Source organism: Panthera uncia, chromosome E1 (assembly GCF_023721935.1).
Source record: "Panthera uncia isolate 11264 chromosome E1, Puncia_PCG_1.0, whole genome shotgun sequence".
Lineage (NCBI taxonomy): Eukaryota > Metazoa > Chordata > Mammalia > Carnivora > Felidae > Panthera > Panthera uncia.
In genome coordinates this window covers 56,228,146-56,246,821 of record NC_064814.1, presented here as the reverse complement: position 1 = coordinate 56,246,821, position 18,676 = coordinate 56,228,146, and the positions used below count along the sequence as shown (strand labels likewise).

The window sequence follows — 18,676 nt, the reverse complement described above, 5'->3', positions numbered from 1 at the left end:
AAGTAACGGAGGGAAGAGGGAGTAAACCGCCCCCCCCCCTTCCTCCTAGAGAACGGGGAGGGAAGAGGCCATCTCCCCCTAACAGCTTGGAATCCCTCCCCTCAGGGCTTTCCTAAAGCAGACAAGTGGGTCCCCATGGGACAGCTGCCCCCTAACTCCCTGTGGCTCATTCGTGCAGCCAGGGCCAATCCCCTAATTTGGTGACGACAGTTCAATGACTAAGTGGTGGCTGGGGCTGAGGTGCCTGAGTCAGGCTGGGGACAGGCACTGTCTCAGTTGCAGGAAGTCATAAGCTTAATTCCTCCTTTTCCAAAAGAGCGGAGGGAACAGGGTTGAGCAAGCAGCTGGGACTGACTGAACCTACCTGGACGGACTGGGTGAGGCTGTCCTGCCATGAGGCTGGTGGTGGTTTTCTCGGGGGCCTTGTTGGGGCTTCTAGTCGGTAAGGAGACAGGCCCAAAGGGGAGGGAACCTGGGGGGAGCGCGCCCCTGGGCCGCTAACCAGGCTGTTCCTCTGCCCAAAGTCCAGGGGACAGTGAATAGCTGTCCTCACAAAAAATCGGCCACTCTGCTGCCATCCTTCACGGTGACACCCACAGCTACAGAAAGCACAGCAAGGCCTGCGACCACCAGCCACAGAACCACCACCGCGGGTGCCACCAGCCACGAGCCCACAACGGCCACCCACCATACGGTCACCACCCCCAGTCACGGGAACGCCACAGTTCACCCGACGACAAACAACAGCACAGCCACCAGCCCGAGAGCCCCCACCAGTGCCCCCCACCCGGGACCCCCTCCACCCCCTCCAAGCCCGAGCCCAGGCTCCAAGGGCGCTGTAGGGGACTACACATGGACTAATGGCTCCCAGCCCTGCGTCCGGCTCCAAAGCCAGATCCAGATCGGAATTCTGTACCCGACCCAGGGCGGAGGAAAGGTAAAAGCTCGGGGACCGTGGACATGAGGGGAAGCCAGTGAGGCCACAGGCCGTGGCTCAGAAGGAAGAGTGAAGGAGGGCGCAGGGTGGGGATGAAGGAGACCTCGGATGGCACAGCTGCGTTGTCTTACGAAACTGCTGAACTTCTGCAGGCCTGGGGCATCTCTGTGCTGAACCCCAACAAAACCAAGGCGCAGGGGGACTGTGAGGGTGCCCATACCCACCTGCTTCTCTCGTTCCCCTACGGACAGCTCAGCTTTGGATTCAAGCAGGTACTTCACCCTCAGCCCTCACCCTCCACGCGCCCTTTCCCTACCTGTCCCTCGCTGTGCTCCCGACCCCACGGACACGGACGCCACTCTCCCCAGCCACCCTGAGCCTTCCCGGTCCCCTTCCCAGGAGCCACAGCAGAGCGCTGTCTACCTGAGCTACGTGGCTCTGGAGTACAACGTGTCCCTCCCACAGGCGGCACGTGAGTGACCTCCCCTCCCGTCGTCCCTTGCACTGGCTGCCTGCGCTCCTGCGAGGGGGTGGGGGGCTGAGCCGAGGGGTGGGGACACGGACACAGAGCTGACCCTTCCTCACTCTTCCAGAGTGGACGTTCTCCGTTGAGAACTCATCCCTTCACGCTCTCCAAGCCCCCCTGGGCCAGAGCTTCAGCTGCGGGAACGCAAGCCTGTCTCTCTCCCCAGCACTGCGCCTTGACCTGCTACACCTGAGGCTCCAGGCTGCCCAGCTGCCCCCCTCAGGGGCCTTTGGGCCAAGTAAGACCTACTCCTTGCCTTACCCCCCCCCCCCCCCACCCCGTGTCCCTGTCGGCCCCGCCCCACCCCAGGCCTCCCTGCTCCCACCCCGAACTTTCCTTTCTCTCTCAAGCTGCTCGTAACTATAGAGCACGTGTTCGTCCTCCAGAAGACTCTGTCCCCTTCTCCCCTTTTATCTACTGCTCAGAGTCAGCTAGGAGAGCTCCTCCCCAGTCCCCCTACTTCCCTACGAGCGCCACCTCCCCTCCACCCTCTTCCCACCTGTCCCCAGCACCGCCGCCACGCCTCCCTGCCCTCCCCTTCGGCCAGGTTTCCCTTGTCCGACTGACCAGTTCCTCCTGCTGCCCCTCGTCATTGGCCTGGTCTCCCTGGGCCTCCTCGCCCTGGTGCTCGCTACGTTCTGCATCGTCCGGAGACGCCCGCCCACCTACCAGCCCCTCTGAGCTCGAGGCCCAGGGGCTGCCTTCACTCCTCACCACTCAGCTGACTCAGAAACAAAGCGGCCTTCCTTCCCTCTCAGTCTTTGAGAACAAAAGTACAGATAATGCAACCGGGGGGGGGGGGGGGGGACGAGAGGAAAGAGGTTTATTGAATGTGATGAGTTTCTCCTCCCCCGTCCCCAGAAAAATAAAACCTGCTCCAACCTCTGTCCTTGCTTTCCCCCGTCCTTCTGGCTGGGATGAAAAGCCGTGAGTTTCTTGTCCCGTGCCTTTCTGCGCCTTCTGCGGTTGAGTCTCAGGGAGCGAAGACAGCTAGTGAGGGACGAAAACACTATGCGTGACCACATGTCCTCACGGGTTCGCCCCCCCAGCCGCCACCGCAGCCAACCTGGCAGAGGCTGGTGGAGGGTCTGCCTCCACCCCTTCCTCCTCCTCTGGTTCCCCCACCCCTCCAATCCTGTTAGGCAAATGCAGGTGAAGCAGATAGGAGATCACACCTGTGCCATTTCCTTTCCCAAGGCTCCTTAGCAACGGAATGCTCTGCCTTGCCCTGCCTTGCCCGTGCTCCTCTCTCACCTGCAAAGGGTTTCATCAGCTCTGGCAGCAGCGGGTACTCTGCCCTGCACGTGCAAATCCCCTCTGTGCTCCTAGGAACAACCTGCCTCCAGCCTGAGCCACCCACCAAGCCGACCCTGAACTCCTCCCAGTGGCGGTCTCCCTGGTGGGAGTGGGTGGCACCCCAGGACAGCCAGTGTCCAGAATCTAGAAAGGGCTCCCGTACAGCCACGGCCTGCACCACGACTGAGGGTCACGGGGCAGTGGCTGGGGGGCAGGACACGACCGTTCCGGTCTCGTAGCCTAGTATAAGGCCCAACATCCACCCCGCTGGGGGCGGCCTGCTCGCGGCGCGTCTCCCCAGCAGCCCCACCACCACCGCGTGTGGTCCTGCTGAGTATGGCCAAGAACGGCCGCTCGACAGCGTGGTGGCTGCGGCGGCGCCCGGCCGCCAGGGTGTGACGGCCAGGCCCACCTCCATCAGGAGGGCTGAGAGCTGGGGTCCCAGCGCTGGGGGGCGGAGGGCATCGTTCCCACCCGGCGGTCCGAGGGCCCCTTTCCCAAGAGGGGCTGCTGGGCCCGCCGGCCCCGCTGCTGTTCACGCCCAGCACGCGGCGGGGCCGACGGGGTGGGAGAGAGCCCTCGGGCATGTGCCGAGCCTCGCGGGGCCTGGGCTCGCCTTCCCCGCCGCCTCCTCTTCCGCTCCGCGGTCCCGGCCCAGCAGCTGCCCAAGCACCCAGCCTCGGAGGCCCGGGCGAACCGGGGGAGAGAGAGACACGGGCCCTGCGCGCAGCTTCGGCGCCGACCGTCCTGCTCCCGCCGGCGCCGTTCCTTCTGGAGACGCCGAGAGCACAGGAGACGGGGAGCCACGCCGCCCCCACCCAACGCCCTTTCGCAGACTCCCGCTCCTTCTCTCTCAACTTCGAACAAGGCGAGGTCTGCCGGGCGAAGACAAGATGGCGCCGCGCAGGAGGCGCCGAGAGGAGGCTAAATGTGGCCTCCGAATTGGAAGCGTAAACAAAGGCGCGAAAGATGGAACTGCGCAGGCGCACAGCCTTAGCACGCCGCAACACTCGAACCGGGAGGGCGCGTCCAAAACGTGGTCTCTGGACGAGACCTATTTCACGCTGCAGAAAGTGGGGAGGAGTAAGAAAAAGCGGGGAACAGGGGGCGGTACAGCCTAGTCGCGGGGAGGTAGGGGGCGGAGTGTCCAGAGCGCGCATGCGCACCGTACGTCAATGGCGGCCAGGAGAGACTGGCGGAAGCTAGTTTTGCAACATGGCGGCCGAGGCGGACGGCCCGCTCAAACGAGTGCTGGTGCCGCTTCTCTTACCTGAGAAATGCTACGACCAAATTTTCGTCCAGTGGGACTTGCTTCACGGTGAGTTTAATTCGGCATCCTATCAAAGTTCTGCTCGAGCGCCCTCGGCCGTAAGCGGGGCGTGACTGCGGGTTAGGTGGCCGCGACTGCGGCCCCGCAGCGCTGGGCGGAAGTCACTCCAGACCGGGCCGGAAGTGCCTCGGTCTCCTTAGAGGGAGCTCGCCATATTTGGGCGGGAGGAAGGCGGAACCACTCCTTTGTGAGGCTTGCGCTTTAGCGATGGTCCCGGACCGAGGGACTCAAATTTTACAAAACAAAGTTAAAATCTGACCAAATCGTTCCAGTCTTTAATAGGTCACTATTCTTTCAGGGGCCAAGTTACACTTGTTTCAAAGGCTCCTTCCACCCTCCGCTTCTGCTCTTGGTTTACTTTTGGAACAACCCGCCTTCTTACTCCGTCTGTCAGGCAGTTGCACACAAAGCCCACCTCAGACACCAGACCCTTTAGGAGGCCTTCCCAGTCTGTTCTGGTCAGTTCCTGGTCCGCCACCGCGCTCCTGGGACACGATTTGGTCGAAGTCATGACGCCCACTTGGCTAACCAGGCTCCTTGGGCGGGTAGAGCTTCCAGGATGGGAAGATGCGGGCCAGGGACTGAACCAGGCATGAGGGACAGGGAGACCTGTCTTTGGAATGGATCCTAGTTGTTCAGAATAAAGGCTTGGAGGACTCTTGGGCATTGCTCAGCTTTGCAATGGAGAGCCTTGGAAGTCAGAAGACCAAGAAGTTTAGCTGTAATCTGCACGGTATAAGCTGTTTTGGAAAGTCACCTGCCTGACAGTGATAGGATTTGAAGCAGGAAGGGCCATACAGCCCAGGGCTTCCTTGTGTGGGTAGGTCAGGGTCTAAAGGAGCAGCGACAAGCATAGGAGCATGAAAATCCTTTATTTACCCCTGGCCTGGGTGCCAGGGACCTCCTTCCATGTACCCCTTTTTCTCTTCTCAGTTCCCTGTCTCAAGATTCTCCTCAGCAAAGGCCTGGGTCTGGGCATTGTGGCTGGGTCTGTGCTGGGTATGTACCTTCTCTTCTCTTCCAGTTGTGGGGATGAGGGTGGAGGGCTGAGAGTCTGTGAACTGGGCGGGTCCCTTGACCAGAACCGGGGTTAACACGCTTCCCAGGCCGCTCTGTAGCTGTTGAGTTGCACTCCCACGGGATGTCGTCTCCTCATCCCTGTCCTTCTCATCCTTTCTTAGTAAAACTGCCCCAGGTGTTCAAAATTCTGAGAGCCAAGAGTGCCGAAGGGTTGAGCCTTCAGTCCGTGATGTTAGAACTGGTGGCGTTGACAGGCACCATGGTCTACAGCATCACCAACAACTTCCCCTTCAGGTGAGGGGGGCTGCCCTTTACCCCCCAGGCAGAAGGCTGACAACTCTAACGGGGCGTTGGGGAGAGGCAGATGCAGGGGCAGGAAGCCTTAAGATTTCCTCCTGGAAATCTGGCCATTGTTTGTGGCCGTGATGAGAGGAGGTGAGCCTCCCAAGAATGCCCGGGATCTAGACTGAGTCAGTCGGGTGGGGGCTGTTTGGAAACCAGTAGGGCTGTGGAGGACAGGGAGCGATCAGAAGTGTGTCCCCAGATGGACGGGCCGTGGAGGCTCTCCCTGCCTCTTTCCAGGCCCGCCTTTCTTCTTCCCCACTCTTGACTCCGCAGCTCTTGGGGCGAAGCCCTGTTCCTGACGCTCCAGACAGTCACCATCTGCTTCCTGGTCCTGCACTACAGAGGACAGACTGCGAAAGGTGCTGAGGATTTACCCGAGAGCGGAGTGTGGCTCTTGGGGGCCCTGCCGGGAACTCGCGCTTGGGGAAGGAAGCCAGAGCACCGGAGAGGTTGATCGGGACTCCTTATCTCCCCGACCCCCAGGTGTCACTTTCCTAGTGTGCTATGCACTGGTCCTGCTGGTCCTGCTGTCACCACTAACGCCCCTGTCCGTGGTCACCCTGCTCCAGGCCTCCAACGTGCCTGCTGTAGTAGGGGGGAGGGTGAGTACCAGAAGCAAGAGAAGGATATTGCATGGGGTGAGCGTGGTAAGAGTTCAGATGACAGAACCGAGTCTCAATTTCCCCCCTAGCTGCTCCAGGCAGCCACTAACTACCGGAACGGGCACACAGGCCAGCTCTCCGCTGTCACGGTCTTTCTGCTCTTTGGGGGCTCCTTGGCCAGAATCTTCACCTCCGTTCAGGTGAGTGCACCTTCTGCCCTCTAGAGGGCACTAAAACCTGGTCTCCTGGCTCTCCAGGGAGGACTGCTCAAGTGACCCCGGCTGTCTCTCACCTAGGAGACCGGAGACCCCCTCATGGCTGGAACCTTCGTGGTCTCTTCCCTCTGCAACGGCCTCATTGCTTCCCAGCTCATCTATTACTGGAACGTCAAGGCCCCCATCCAGAAGAAAAAGCAGTAGGGATGAGCCGGCTACTGGAGTCCGCTCCACGTTTCCACCCACCCACCCACCCTCAGGGTCATTCTCATCCGAACCAGTCCGCTGGTGTGACTTCTGATCATTCATTCCACTGCAACTGTAAAATTCTGAGCCAGAGTTTTAGTGGGACTGCAGATCCTTAGAAGGGGTAGGGGTTTCCAGGCTGACGTCTGGCAGTTACTGCCCGCTGTCCCGTGCGTGTACTACCGGTTCATTTATTTTGGCTGAGATTCCTCCTACTTAGGTATTCTGGGGCCAAGGTCTGCCCTGTCCTCCCCATCTCCCTACTTCCCTGATGGCCTAGAGGACAGAGTCTGGCCAGTGGAAGGAACTAGGGGTTTGCGGCCGCCTCCCTCCCTGAACCTGGTTGGGACGGTCTCCAGGACCCCAGTGCTGGGTAGGGTGTGGGGAAGGGGGACGAGAATGACTCAGGCAGGGCCCCAGGGTGGGGTGAGGAGGTTCCTGCTCTGGCAGGTCCAGGCGGAAGGGAGTGGAGGCTGCTGGTTCCTGCTGCAGTGAAGGGGAACAGAAATGGGGCAATAAAGACTCAGAGACCTGGTTTAATCATAAAAACTGTGTTCGTCCTAAAAAAAACCACGTGTCGTATTTTGGGGGCAGGGTAAGGGAACCGCAGCACAGGCTTCTGAACTGTGGGCCAACAGGGTTCTAAAGAAGGGTTTGCAGCCTGGGGTGGGAGGTTCTGGGTGAAAAAGGAGAGTGAAGCCGTTCCTGGGAGGTCCATGTTCATGAGAGTTAGAGGTGGGTCAGGGGCATGGGGGTCCCTGACAGGGGAGGGTTGTACGCAGTGGGGGAGCCTGGGGGTAGGTAGGGGCTGTAGTGGGGGAGCAGCTCACCCTGGAGCCTCGGGTTACTCTGAGGGAGGGAGCACGGCGACGAGGCCTCTGGTTTGCAGTGGGAAGAGCTGCAAAGAGAGAGACACTGGGGTTAGAGAGCGTGTTTCTGGGTTGGGAGGGGCCAGCAGGGCCCCCCAACTCACAATTGGGGACGGGGCGCCTCAGCTCTAGCCAACGGAGGCAGAACCTGTCACCCACGTACCCCTCTCCCTGGCTCTCCGGGCCCCACTGGGTACCGCGGGTTCAGAACCAGAGCCCAGGATGGCTTAAGAGCAGTGCAGCGGCCGTGTCGGGGCACGCTCCGGAGCCGGCTTGCGTGCTGCGCCTGTTTTCCTCTTTCGGGGCAGCAGGCCAGGAAGGGGCAGAGTTGGGCCTGGCCTCTCCTTGCCCCGCGGGCTGGGAGAGGAAGCCGGGTCACGGGAGGGCCAGAAGCGGGGAGGAAACGGGAAATTCAGGTAACCAGAACGTGATCACGTCCGGGGGAGGGGGTATGTCCTGCGGGGCTGCCCCTATCGGGCCAGGATGGAAACATCCTTCAGGGAAACCTGGGCCACCGGAGCGCTCCCGGCCCAGGCTTCACGGGGCACCGGGGGGGTGGGGTGGGTGGGTGTGCCCCCGGTCTCTCCTGGGAACGACCTCTGCACGGGGCGTACTCGGGGCCCCTGCCCGTCCCTCACCGCGCGTCCCAGGCACTCACCCGTAACCGGCAGGCAGGTAAGCTGTCGAGTAGTTGGGCGGCTGGTACCCAAAGCCTCTGCTCCCCTGCGTGGTCGCGTACCCGGGACCCCAGACCGGCCCGCCGCCAGCCACGCCGCCGCCTCCCTGGCCGAAGTGGGGCGGCCCGGCGGCCGCGCTCTTGGTCTTGCGCCGAGGCCGGTACTTGTAGTCGGGGTAGTCGCGCAGGTGCCGCGCCCGGAGCCGCTTGGCCTCTTCCACGAAGGGCCGCTTCTCGTCCTCGCCCAGCAGCTTCCACTGCGCGCCCAGGCGCTTGGAGATCTCCGAGTTGTGCATCTTTGGGTTCTGCTGCGCCATCTGGCGGCGCTGCGCGGAGCTCCACACCATGAACGCGTTCATGGGTCGCTTCACCTTCTCCAGGGGAAGCCCCCCGGACACCACCGGGCTGCCGGCGCCTTCCCGCTCCTGGCAGCCCGAGGACGAGTTGGTAGGAGCAGCGGGAGCGGGCGGCTCCAAGCCCCAGGCCTGGTCGTGTGAGGAGCCGGGAAGCGCCATGGGGGCCGGTGGGGTGCAGGGAAGGCTTTAGAGGGCGTCCTACACGCCCTCCCCTCCAAAGTGAAACGCTGATGCCCAGGACCGGTGTTCTGATGACGGAAGGGTCTCCCTGGTCTGGAGTCGTCCCAGAGAAACTCACGGCCTTAAGAAGTTTACGTCGTCCCCAAGTTCAGAGTCTTTAGAAAGGAGCGCCTGCTCCCAACCAATCAGGCACCCTCTGGAGAGCCAAGGCGCTGAATCCGCTGCCCCGTACCCCGCAGGGGAGGGGATGCCCTCTCCGGCCCTTGAAGCCGCGGGGTCCCGGACCCAGCCCGCTGCCCCGCGGTCGCGCTCCCGGTCCCTGGAGTCCTGGAGTCCCGCGGCCGGATCGCCGCAGCCCCTCTCACCTGGCCTCAGCGTCTGTGGCTGGCGGGTGGGCCAGGCCGGGAACGGCTTTTAACCAGACTCCTCCCCGCTCCCTCCCAGCAGACCGCGCCTCCTTAAGGGCGCCAACGTTCCCCCTCCCTTAGGCAAACCCAGGTGTCCCGGCCCTCCCAGCCCCCAACGCTCCCCCTGGGGCACCACGCCCCCTCCCCACCCAAGACCCAGATGTAGAGCCTTCCGCCCCTGGTAGCTCTGATCCGCTTCCCCTCCCTTCTTGAGCTTTGGCAATTTAAAGTCAATTTTTTGGCACAATGGGATCAAGCACAGGAGAATCAAAAGCCCTCAGGGTCACAATTGAGCCTGGAGGAAGTTGGGAACACCCCACCCCCTACCCCAAACCCTTTTCTAGTGCCTACTGCTCCTCCAAACCCCTGACCTGGCCCTGGGGCAAGAAAGGCAGTCGGGAGGCAGGCCATTTTTGTTTCCTGAGTCATCCCAGCAGGTGCTCAAGTGATGATTCAGCCCCTTTCTCCAGGTGAGAAAACTTCAACCCTCCCAACTCCAGCCCCCAAACCGTGGTCTCTCCACTGCCTGTTGTATCTCCAAACCGGAGTCTGAAGGCAGGGAGCCAGGGACCCCAAGACAACCCACCCCCAGGACTGAGCAGTCAGCAGCGTGGATGCCAGAGACAAAGCCTGCATCCAGAGCAGAGAACCAGCAGGAGCGAGAGCTGGCCACCTAAGTCGCAGAGGCTGTCGTGAGGGAACCCTGCTCCCCATCCCGCCCCAGGCCCAGCCCAAGCCCCAGGCCTCAGGTAATCGGATTAAACAGCCGGCCTTGGCTCTCAGCAGAAACGGGCTGGAGCCCGAGCGCGGAGCAGCCCTACCTAGCCTGCGGTGACTCAGGGTGAAGGAGTGGCCCAGCTCTCCTACCAGCAACCCTGGGGGAGGGGAGAAGCCAGAAGCCACAGGCCACGGTCCTCCGGACTTGAAAGCGACCAGGGCCTGGAGAACCTAGGCATGTCAGGAATTCCCAGAAGTAGACAATCTTTGGAACCCTAGAGAAGCCAGGTGTGGAGAAAACGGAAATGAGGGCCGGGGCAAGTCAAGCCTAGAGAAACCGATGTGCCAAACTTGGCACAAGGAAGGCGCGAGAACCACAGAGCCATTTGGATTTTTTTATTCTCTTTTTAAATACTGTACAGTGAAAAATAAATACGCCTTCTCATCCACCAGACAAGGTTGGTCCCCCCTCCCCTGGGGGACCTTGTCACCCCCCTTCATACACACCCCTGGTTCTACTCCAAAACCTTCCCCATGCCTCCCACCCACTTATACCCTTACTATCCCCGTCTTCCACAGTGATGAGGCCCCAGAAATGGGGGGTACAGGATGGGAGGAGGGATAGCAGGGGAGCCCCCCTGAACTGTCAAATCTGGGTGGATCAAGGAGCACCCCGCACCAGCAGGCGGAGAATGGGGGTGTTCAGAGAGATCGGGGCATTGGAGGATAAAGGCACATCCAGTCTGATGGGGAAGGAGAGAGGCTCCCCTCACCCTGGGGGTAAGGGTGGACAAGAGGGAGGGGGGTATGACCCTGTTACACACCCCTCCACGAGCTCCTGGAGGTTGAGGGGGGACCCAAGCTGCTGTGCCACCCCCCTCCCCCCTAGATAAGAGCAGCTCCAGCGCAGGTCAGTCGGGCCTGTGAGGCCATGGTGTTGGGCAGCAAGCGAGATGGAGAAGGGAGGGATGCGGGCTGGAGGTTTTATGAAACCCCATTCACCAAACTACCCAACTCCAGGGGGGCGGAGAGCTCCCCGTTCTCTGAGGGGCCCTTAGGAAGCTTGCTGACAGAGTCGCCCTGGGGAGGAAGTGGGAAAGGAGGGAGGATGGTCAGTAGAAATTCAGGCAAGACATCCCTCACCATCCTAGTGCTGTGGCATCTGGCGCCCCAACGGCTTGTCCCCTGACCGGAGGCTCTAGTAACTCTTACAAAGAGTCCAGAAGCACCCTAACAAACCTCCCTCTGTCCTGCTCACACTTTCCACTATTCTAGACGGCGGTCTAGACTGCAGACATCGCTTCCTCTGCGATTTAGCAAGAGGTTCCTTTGCGAATGCCTTGTGCCCGCCCGGCGGAGAAAAGGAGGTGGACTGAAGGACATCTCGCCCGCCTACCTTCTGTCCTGAAAGAGAGTCCTCGGAGGGTTTAGTGCGTTCCAGGGGCGGCCGCTGGCGGCTCTGAGACTCTGCTCGGGAGATGTAGTCAGCCACAGTCACTGGGAAAGGCAGAGGACCAAGAGTTTCAGAAGGAACCAGGTGTCTAGCTCCCGGACACCCACCAGACCCCAACCCCCCGTTTTCATACGGTGGGAGGCAGCCCGTTCTCTCAGCTCCGAGGAAGGACGCCGGCACCCAGTGTGAGCTGACCTGGCTGCCGGTCTCCACTGATGGAGCCATCGGTCCTGTTCCCACGGTTACGGCGACGGCGGCTCCGGTTCCGACGCTGGGGTCTTGACTCGTCTTCTGCGGGGCAGAGAAAAACCAAGCCGTGCACCTCATCTCCCACACCTCCGTTCCTGCCCAGCTCGAACTCTTTGAGACCCCAGGCAGAGCCCTTACCCAGGCCATTCTCCGTCATGCTGGGCCCGTCCGATTCCAGGCCTCCGTCCATGACAGTCCTGTCGTCGTCTGTGCGGCGGCGGCGGGAGCGGCGGCGCCTGGCGCTTGCTGGGGGGGGTTCCCCGGGCTCTGAATCAACCGGGGGCTCTGGTTCAGACGTGTCCAGTAGGCTGTAGGGGTTACTGTCTGGATCTTTCAGCACTGGTTACAGGAAGAGGAGGACCTGGTCATCACGTGTCCATCATTTTCCCTTTCGGCCTACGCTCTCGAACCCAGCTGTCTGATACTGGTACCTGAGCTAATAGACGAAGCGTTGTATCTTGTGGTGGGCCGGGGGGCAGGTGGGGGCCCCCTACCCCGGCCCCCAATCGGCCGCCTCCGGCTTTCTTCCCCCCGGGTTGGGGGGTCCCGGTCACCAGGCCCAGCTCTGTTGGGCTCCTCCCTCTTCTCGGACTCCGTCTCAGAAGCTGTGGATGGGTCTGAGCTGGGGCCTGAAGGACACAGCGGGCTTCAGTCAGGGTCACTCACCCCACCCCTCCCACTCACAAGTCCCCCAGCCAACCGCATCTTCAACGTGTCCATCACCCTTCCCTGGAGATTCCGCCCAGACCCCTGCTTCTCCAAGGCCCACCGCTGTTCACCTCCGGCAGCCGTCTTACCGTAGGCGGGACCGCCCGTCCTCCGGCCGCGGCCCCGGCCCCCGTAGCTGCCCCCGTAGGTTCGGGTGGTGTGGAGGGAAGAGGAGGAGCTCTCATCCGTGGTATAGCCAGCCTTGTCACTGCCACCGCTGCCGCGCCCGCTCCCGGGAGGGCGGAAGCCCAGCCCGATCTGGCGAAGCTGCTCGTCAATCTGCAGCCTCTCCAAGCGAAGCTGCTCCACCTCCTGGTTGGGTGGGAGATGGAGAAAGATACGGAAGGGGGAACGGAAGGGGGAACAGACGTGAGCTCCACGACCAATCCTCACTCAGGCTTCTCCGCCCCGACCGTCCCCATACGCCTAAACTCTCGGGAATGCAAGACGGAAGACACTGGCTAAGCAAGGAAGATTCTGCGGTCCAACCCTACAGCCCCCGATCTCCATTCAGTGCTTTCTGTTCTACTCAAGATACAAACTGGGCGTCACAACTGCTAACTTTAGCCACCAGTAGCCTTCGTCTCCTTCCTACACCCAGATCCCTCCCGTCCCAGGCTTCCGGCTCGGGTACCTGCAGGTAGGAGAGATGATATTCCAGCAGAGCCTGGGCATTACTGATATTCTCCCGGGTGCCAACAAATATGAAGGGAACCATGCCCTGCGCGGCAGAGAGGACGGGAAGGGTTAGGAGGGTCGATGCGAGTAGTAAGTCCACCCTGGCCCCTCCGGAAGCTCAGCCAGTGGGACCGCTCTGGGCTCTGCATCTCCTGGAGGACACGAGTCCCCATCCTCCACCCTAGAGATCCCGGCCCACGGAGAGGGGGCTCTGCGAACAACCCCACCTACTCCTGGAAACCAATCTCCAGATGCAGACGCCCCGTACCTCCTCCCTGGGGTTCTTCTTGTCATTGTCACCTTCTACGCGAACCCTCACCACACCAGATTTATCCACAATCTCCTGGATCACTTTCCCGTTCTTCCCAATCACTTTGCCTGAATGGGTAAAGGAGGAATTAGGCCTTTTTTTTTAACAGAAAAGAAAAAAAGTAAAAACAGATCAACAGTTTTCCAGCTTCTATATATGGATTCGGTTTAAGTCTTCTCCTGCTTCTAAGTCTCTGGTGAGTTTTCATAGGACAAGTTTACGATCCCTGGAGATCCGTTCTTCCATTTCCGTCAGTCCTACAAGACTGCTGGCCCTGTCCTTGTGAAGCTGGGAGTCCGCAGGGAGGCGCCAGGCCTAGAACCCCTTCAGGGAATCTCACACCGAGCCCCGCCTGTATCCTTTTATCTGCACACACCCTCCACTCACCAACAAGGTTCCTGGGCACTTGCACGGAGTCCTCAGAAAACTCCAGGTAGCTTCGGGCCTGTCGGCACGCCTCAGGAGTCTACAGAGAGCAGCGGGGAGCAGTTACTCACACAGGGGCCCTGGATCTCAATCGTCTTCCTGCCACCCTCTGCCTTTGGGAAAGCGTGCTGCCACCAAGTCAGAGAAGGAGGTGGACAGGACTCGGGCTTCCTTGCCACCTCACCCTTTCTTCTCTCTACCCCCAAGCCACCTAAGCGACAGCTGGCTTTTGCTGACCTCCCCATAGATGCGGAAAGTGCAGGTCTCTTCACCCAACTCAATGGCGGTCACCCCAGGTACTTTTCGGGCCTGCTGGATGTTGGCACCGTGAGTCCCAATCGCCAGTCCCATCAGGTCCTCTCGCACCGTGAACTCCTCCTGGAAGGCTGCCGCCAGCTGCTTACTTGTCTGAAAGGAAAAGGCGCTGCCGGATCCCTGGTGGCGGAACCCCACACACCCGTCCCAGGCAACCTGACGCTCGGCATGACTTCGATGAGAGAAAAACGTGTGGAAACAAGTCAGAACTACCCCAGATCCACTGACCCCAGGACCTGCACAGAGAATTCGGGAATCTTTCATTCCGCTCCTACCTTGCGGACGCCAATGGCCTGGCGGGGAGAGGAGGTAAATGAGGGCAGAGTTTGGCTGGCAGCCGCCAAAGTTCTGGATTTGGCTCTAACGTGATCTGGCTATGTGGTCCTAAACAAAACACGCTCTCTGCGTCTACTATTCTGTCATCTGCTAAATGATTACACCTGACTTACCCCATTCCCAGACTAGCAAGAGGATTAAGTAAAGTCAGTGAGAAAGGACCTTTCACAAGGTAAATGCAAGGCTAAGGAACTACTGTTACCTTAACCAAACTATTACCAACCCCCAAAATAAAACCCGACAAGTGGAGTAGAAAGCAGGGGTTGAAAAAGCGGGAAAGCAGCCGTGGACCACCACACGACCTCATTTCGCAACCTGCTCTTAGAGAGACACCTGGGTACCAGGGCAGGAAGACAGGGAAGGTTCTAGAAGAGGGAGTCCTAGGTTGGAAGCCCCCAACAAGAAAGATTTCTGAAAAGGGACACTCCTGATTGCAGTCCACTACTTCCTACTTCCACGACAGATGAGGTTGTGCCACGGCAACGACTTACACTGAGGCAAAAAGAGAAAGCTGAATAAAAGGGACTACACTGGGCATTCAAAATAAAAGAATTAGGGAGGGAAGAAGAGGATTTACAATGATTTACAAATGTCCTCTAGAGAAGTTCGCCAAGGGTTTTATTTCTTAGACGGCCTGATGAGTACATGGGCACTTGTATTTTTTCCTTTGCAATGTTTCAAAACAATTCGAAAAAAAAAAAAAAAAAAAAAGGCCAAAAAATAAGAGCAATTCTCTCAAAAACAAAGACATGCTCCTATTCTTTTTTTTAAATGTTTATTTTTGAGAGAGAAGAGCACACATGCACACATGAGGGACAGGCAGAGAGAGGGAGGGAGACAGAGGATTCGAAGCAGGCTCCATGCTGAGCAAAGAACCCGATGTGGGGCTCAAACCCACTAACCTCGGGGTCATGACCTGAGCCAAAGTCGGACGCTTAACCGAGTCACCGAAGCACCCCTATTTTTTTAATTTAACTTTTAATGTTTTTATTTATTTTTGAGAGAGAGCAAGACAGAGTGTGAGCAGGGGAGGGACAGATAGAGAGGGAGACACAGAATCCAAAGCAGGCTCCAGGCTCCGAGCTGTCAGCAGACAGCTCCATGCAGGGCCCAAATCCACAAGCTATGAGATCATGACCCGAGCCCAGGTCGGACGCTTAACCAACTGAGTCACCCAGGTGCCCCCTATTTTTTTTTTTTTTTTTTTCTGAGTGAGCTCCACGACCAACGTGGGGCTTGAACTCACAATCCTGAGATCGAGTCGGATACTCTACTGACTGAGCTAGCCAGGCGCCCTGACGTGTTCCTATTCTTAAGACCTTGCACATATGGCTAACTTAGTATCCGGCACACTTTGCCACACTGATCAATACACCCAGGTCCTAGGAGAGTTGAACAGTCTACTTTCGGTCACCAGAGAATCTGCTCGCTGGGACCTGGAGCAGACAGGATTTGTATCATCTGGGGGAAAAGGTGAATTTTTAACTGCCAGTGCTCTGAGTAGCATCCCTGCAAAAGTGAAAGATTAGCATGACCCAGAATTTGTTCAAGCTCAGAGAAAAGCCTCCCCGAGAGCTCAGTTCTCTTGATAAATGGAAACACACACCCACCCTGCTTGTTTAGGACAGTATACTACCTAAGGAAAGAGAATGTGACCGTAAGATATCAGAGCTGGAAAAGACCTTGTAGGAATATTCTAGTCTAACTACCTCATTATCACAGATGGAGACAAAGCCCACAGAAATCAAATGATCTGCCAAAGGTCGATATTTGACAAAACAAGACTTGGGATTCCAAGTCCAGTGGTCCGTCCAGCGTACAAATGGTTCTCACATATATCCTGCAAAGCATTTTGATTCCCAGAAGGGACATGGGGGAGGCTGGTGGAAGTCGAAGCCACACCCCCTCTTCCGCTTTTAGACAGAGCTGCTCTGATTGATCTGTTTTATGCATTGCGTTTCCAAGTAAAATTTCACTTGATCAAAAGGTCCCACAGTTAAGAAAAAAGTTTGAGAACGACTGTACTATTATAACACGACAGAGCTCTGCCATCTGGAGGAGTCTGGGATAACACAGTGGACGCAGGTTTAATGGCCCAGAAAGACCTTAGTCTTTCTATTCTGTCAACACAAGAGCATGAGTGAAGGATGGAGGTGGGACAGGGGGAGGACAACAATAGCATTCAGCAGGAAAAAGTGGAGCCAGAACTCACCTCTAGGTGTTTGGTAGCTTCTTCGTTGCGGGACATGAGTAGCAGTTTGGTGCGCAGGCTTCGAAAATGCATATCACCCAACAGGGATGCCCGCTTCACGGGAGCCTCTGTGGTTGACTGGAAGAAACCAATGGAAAAGTCATTTAAAAAAAGACTGAATACACACTGGGGGAGAGCCAAGAGCTGGGATATCTGGATGCCCGAATATCTAGAAAAGGACAGGTGGTGTGAAATGAAGCTAAGGAAGAGAAAAATCATTGTCCGTCTCACAAGGGCCTACTATCTGAGGACCTAGGGGAAGTGATTTTAGGTAGCAAGCAGAGCTGAGAACCGTGCAGTCTATTTGGGTCCAAATATGCAAGGGAGGGTCCAGCCCAGACGGCAATACAACAGACAGGTTAAAAAAATAAATGATGGTCCTACACGAGGGAAACTAGGGAAACGTGGGCTACCTGGGCCCTCGGGGGTCAGGAACAATAAAGTCTCCTTTGACAAGTAAATATAAGCACCTCTGAGCTCCTTCCTTTCTGCAAAGGAGTTAAAAAGGTAGAAGGAAAAATTGCTAAAAGGGCTTACGTGAAACTCAGGTGGAGTAACTCACCAGAATGAAGAGCTCACTATTTGTGATGTTGAGAAAGATGCAGTTCGCTCCCAGCGCTTTCTTGAACTCTTTATGGACGTTTTCATTTGAGCAGCTGCAGAGGAAGAGAAGAGCGCTCGGAGGCACAGGGCAGAGTGCAGTCAGAGGCTCAGGGGAGGGGGGGGGGGGGGATGACAAAAACAAGAAAAGAGGAAGGACTGAGGTAGAGAACAGGGACGAAGAGAGGAACTGGGAGCAGAAGGGGCTCTGGAGAAGACAGGACGGAGAGCGCTGGGAGAAATCAGGGCGGAGGAGGAATGTCAAGGGGGCCCCCTCGCGACACCAATAACTCACGCCTCTCTCAGATCCTCAGGCACGGCCATGGTCACTTTGAAGAAGCTGCCTTTGGTTGCAAGAGGATTGGGATTGACTGGCCGGAGCCGCTCCAGGGTGACAATCTCATTGTAAGTGGCATCACAGGCAGCATATTCGATGACATAGAACTGGCAGAAAGGGAGAAAGAATGGAGAAGTTGGGGATGACCTGAGCACCTGTCTCCCACCCTTCTGTGACCACGATCTTTGCCTCAACAGCTCTCCAAGGGCCTCCGAGTCAACTCACATCTCCCTTCATCATCCGCACCCTGGCCAGCCACCAGCCGCAAGGTTCCTGTTCGTTGGCTCGAGAATAAACCTGAAGAAAAGTTGAAAATAAAAGACTTACTGAGGACCATCCCCAAACATCACGAGTTGAAGAAGCATTCAGACACCTGACTGGCGCGCTACGCCAAGACAAAGGAAACTAGAGGAAGGAGCAAACTAAAAATCAGACTGTGATTTTATGTGCCGTTACCATAGACGGAGGAAAAGTGACTCCTCGAAACTGGGAAGCCCCTGAGAGTCTGGTTGGACATACAGTGACAGGGAACCGGTGCATTTCACTTTTTCACAGGCCACCGGGCTGGGTGTAGCGGCTCAGCATGGAGAGGGAAGGAGAGTGAACCAAGCAGTGAGGAGCCTAGGGTACGAGTATCAGGGCAAGGAAGATGGCAGAATCCTGGGAAAAGTGACATCTAGAAAGGGTGGGCCCCGTGGCCCTTACCTCAACCTCATCCCCTTCTGTGATCTCTTTATTATAGTCAGCTGGAGGCGGTAGCCGGACGTCCCCAAAGGGAATCTGTCTCTCACTCTGCCAGCTGCAAGGGAAACCGTGACATGAAAGCCATTCGGGCCAATGTGGTTGCCCGTTTCTTCAGGAGGGGGTTATGGCCTCTTCTGAGCAATTGCCACCTTCTCTGGTGATCAGAGGCTAAATGCCAGGTCCTCCTCCATACTGGTGTCTTCTGTCGCTTGCTAGCACCTAAATACTAGGTCAAATGTCCCCCACCCTCACCTGGGATCCATAGAAGTTGACCGCCCCTCCCCCAAAGCCCTGGCTCTCTCCCACCTATTACAGGCCTCATAGGACTCAGCCACCCCTTCTTCTCCACTCTCCTTCTAGGACCCAGTATGCTGCATTCTCTATTCCCAAGGTCTTACTTGTTTTCAAAGAAGATGGTGACAGAGTCTTCATGGACATCCTTCACAAAGCCCTAGAATGGATTTTAGGACAAATTAGAGAAAAGAAAAGAAAAGAAAAGAAAAGAAAAGAAAAGAAAAGAAGGAAGGAAAGAAGGAAGGAAGGAAAG

At 57.8% G+C, this 18,676-nt stretch overlaps 4 protein-coding genes across 4 annotated transcripts in view; 2 read left to right on the top strand and 2 right to left on the bottom strand.

The window, feature by feature from the left end:
* The first annotated feature begins 56 nt into the window (after window positions 1–56).
* On the top strand, window positions 57–2,306 carry CD68 (CD68 molecule). The gene is made up of 6 exons (XM_049637037.1): window positions 57–442; window positions 525–937; window positions 1,090–1,209; window positions 1,337–1,409; window positions 1,531–1,701; window positions 2,011–2,306. Exons 1-6 carry the CDS (start codon window positions 394–396, stop codon window positions 2,142–2,144), a joined length of 960 nt encoding a protein of 319 aa, XP_049492994.1. The 5' UTR covers window positions 57–393; the 3' UTR covers window positions 2,145–2,306.
* A 1,668-nt stretch (window positions 2,307–3,974) lies between these two features.
* On the top strand, window positions 3,975–6,699 carry MPDU1 (mannose-P-dolichol utilization defect 1). Its single transcript, XM_049637040.1, has 7 exons — window positions 3,975–4,077; window positions 5,023–5,088; window positions 5,271–5,403; window positions 5,728–5,813; window positions 5,938–6,056; window positions 6,146–6,256; window positions 6,353–6,699. The coding sequence occupies exons 1-7, from the start codon at window positions 3,975–3,977 to the stop codon at window positions 6,473–6,475; spliced, it is 741 nt and encodes a 246-aa protein (XP_049492997.1). The 3' UTR covers window positions 6,476–6,699.
* Window positions 6,700–7,174: 475 nt separating this feature from the next.
* SOX15 (SRY-box transcription factor 15) lies at window positions 7,175–8,627 on the bottom strand. Its single transcript, XM_049637048.1, has 2 exons — window positions 8,045–8,627; window positions 7,175–7,415 (listed from the first exon to the last, which is right to left on the bottom strand). Exons 1-2 carry the CDS (start codon window positions 8,575–8,577, stop codon window positions 7,247–7,249), a joined length of 702 nt encoding a protein of 233 aa, XP_049493005.1. The 5' UTR covers window positions 8,578–8,627; the 3' UTR covers window positions 7,175–7,246.
* A 1,476-nt stretch (window positions 8,628–10,103) lies between these two features.
* FXR2 (FMR1 autosomal homolog 2) overlaps window positions 10,104–18,676 on the bottom strand; it is a 14,316-nt gene continuing 5,743 nt past the window's right edge. The window contains exons 2-17 of the mRNA XM_049637027.1: window positions 18,528–18,580; window positions 18,091–18,184; window positions 17,611–17,682; window positions 17,344–17,492; window positions 17,011–17,104; window positions 16,410–16,526; window positions 13,784–13,954; window positions 13,508–13,586; window positions 13,079–13,188; window positions 12,767–12,853; window positions 12,222–12,444; window positions 11,856–12,053; window positions 11,563–11,763; window positions 11,371–11,466; window positions 11,119–11,219; window positions 10,104–10,802 (exon numbers count right to left, since the gene is read on the bottom strand). Of these exons, the coding sequence (XP_049492984.1) occupies window positions 10,707–10,802; window positions 11,119–11,219; window positions 11,371–11,466; window positions 11,563–11,763; window positions 11,856–12,053; window positions 12,222–12,444; window positions 12,767–12,853; window positions 13,079–13,188; window positions 13,508–13,586; window positions 13,784–13,954; window positions 16,410–16,526; window positions 17,011–17,104; window positions 17,344–17,492; window positions 17,611–17,682; window positions 18,091–18,184; window positions 18,528–18,580 (1,941 nt within the window). The 3' untranslated portion in view covers window positions 10,104–10,706. The remainder of the gene's footprint in view (window positions 10,803–11,118; window positions 11,220–11,370; window positions 11,467–11,562; window positions 11,764–11,855; window positions 12,054–12,221; window positions 12,445–12,766; window positions 12,854–13,078; window positions 13,189–13,507; window positions 13,587–13,783; window positions 13,955–16,409; window positions 16,527–17,010; window positions 17,105–17,343; window positions 17,493–17,610; window positions 17,683–18,090; window positions 18,185–18,527; window positions 18,581–18,676) is intronic.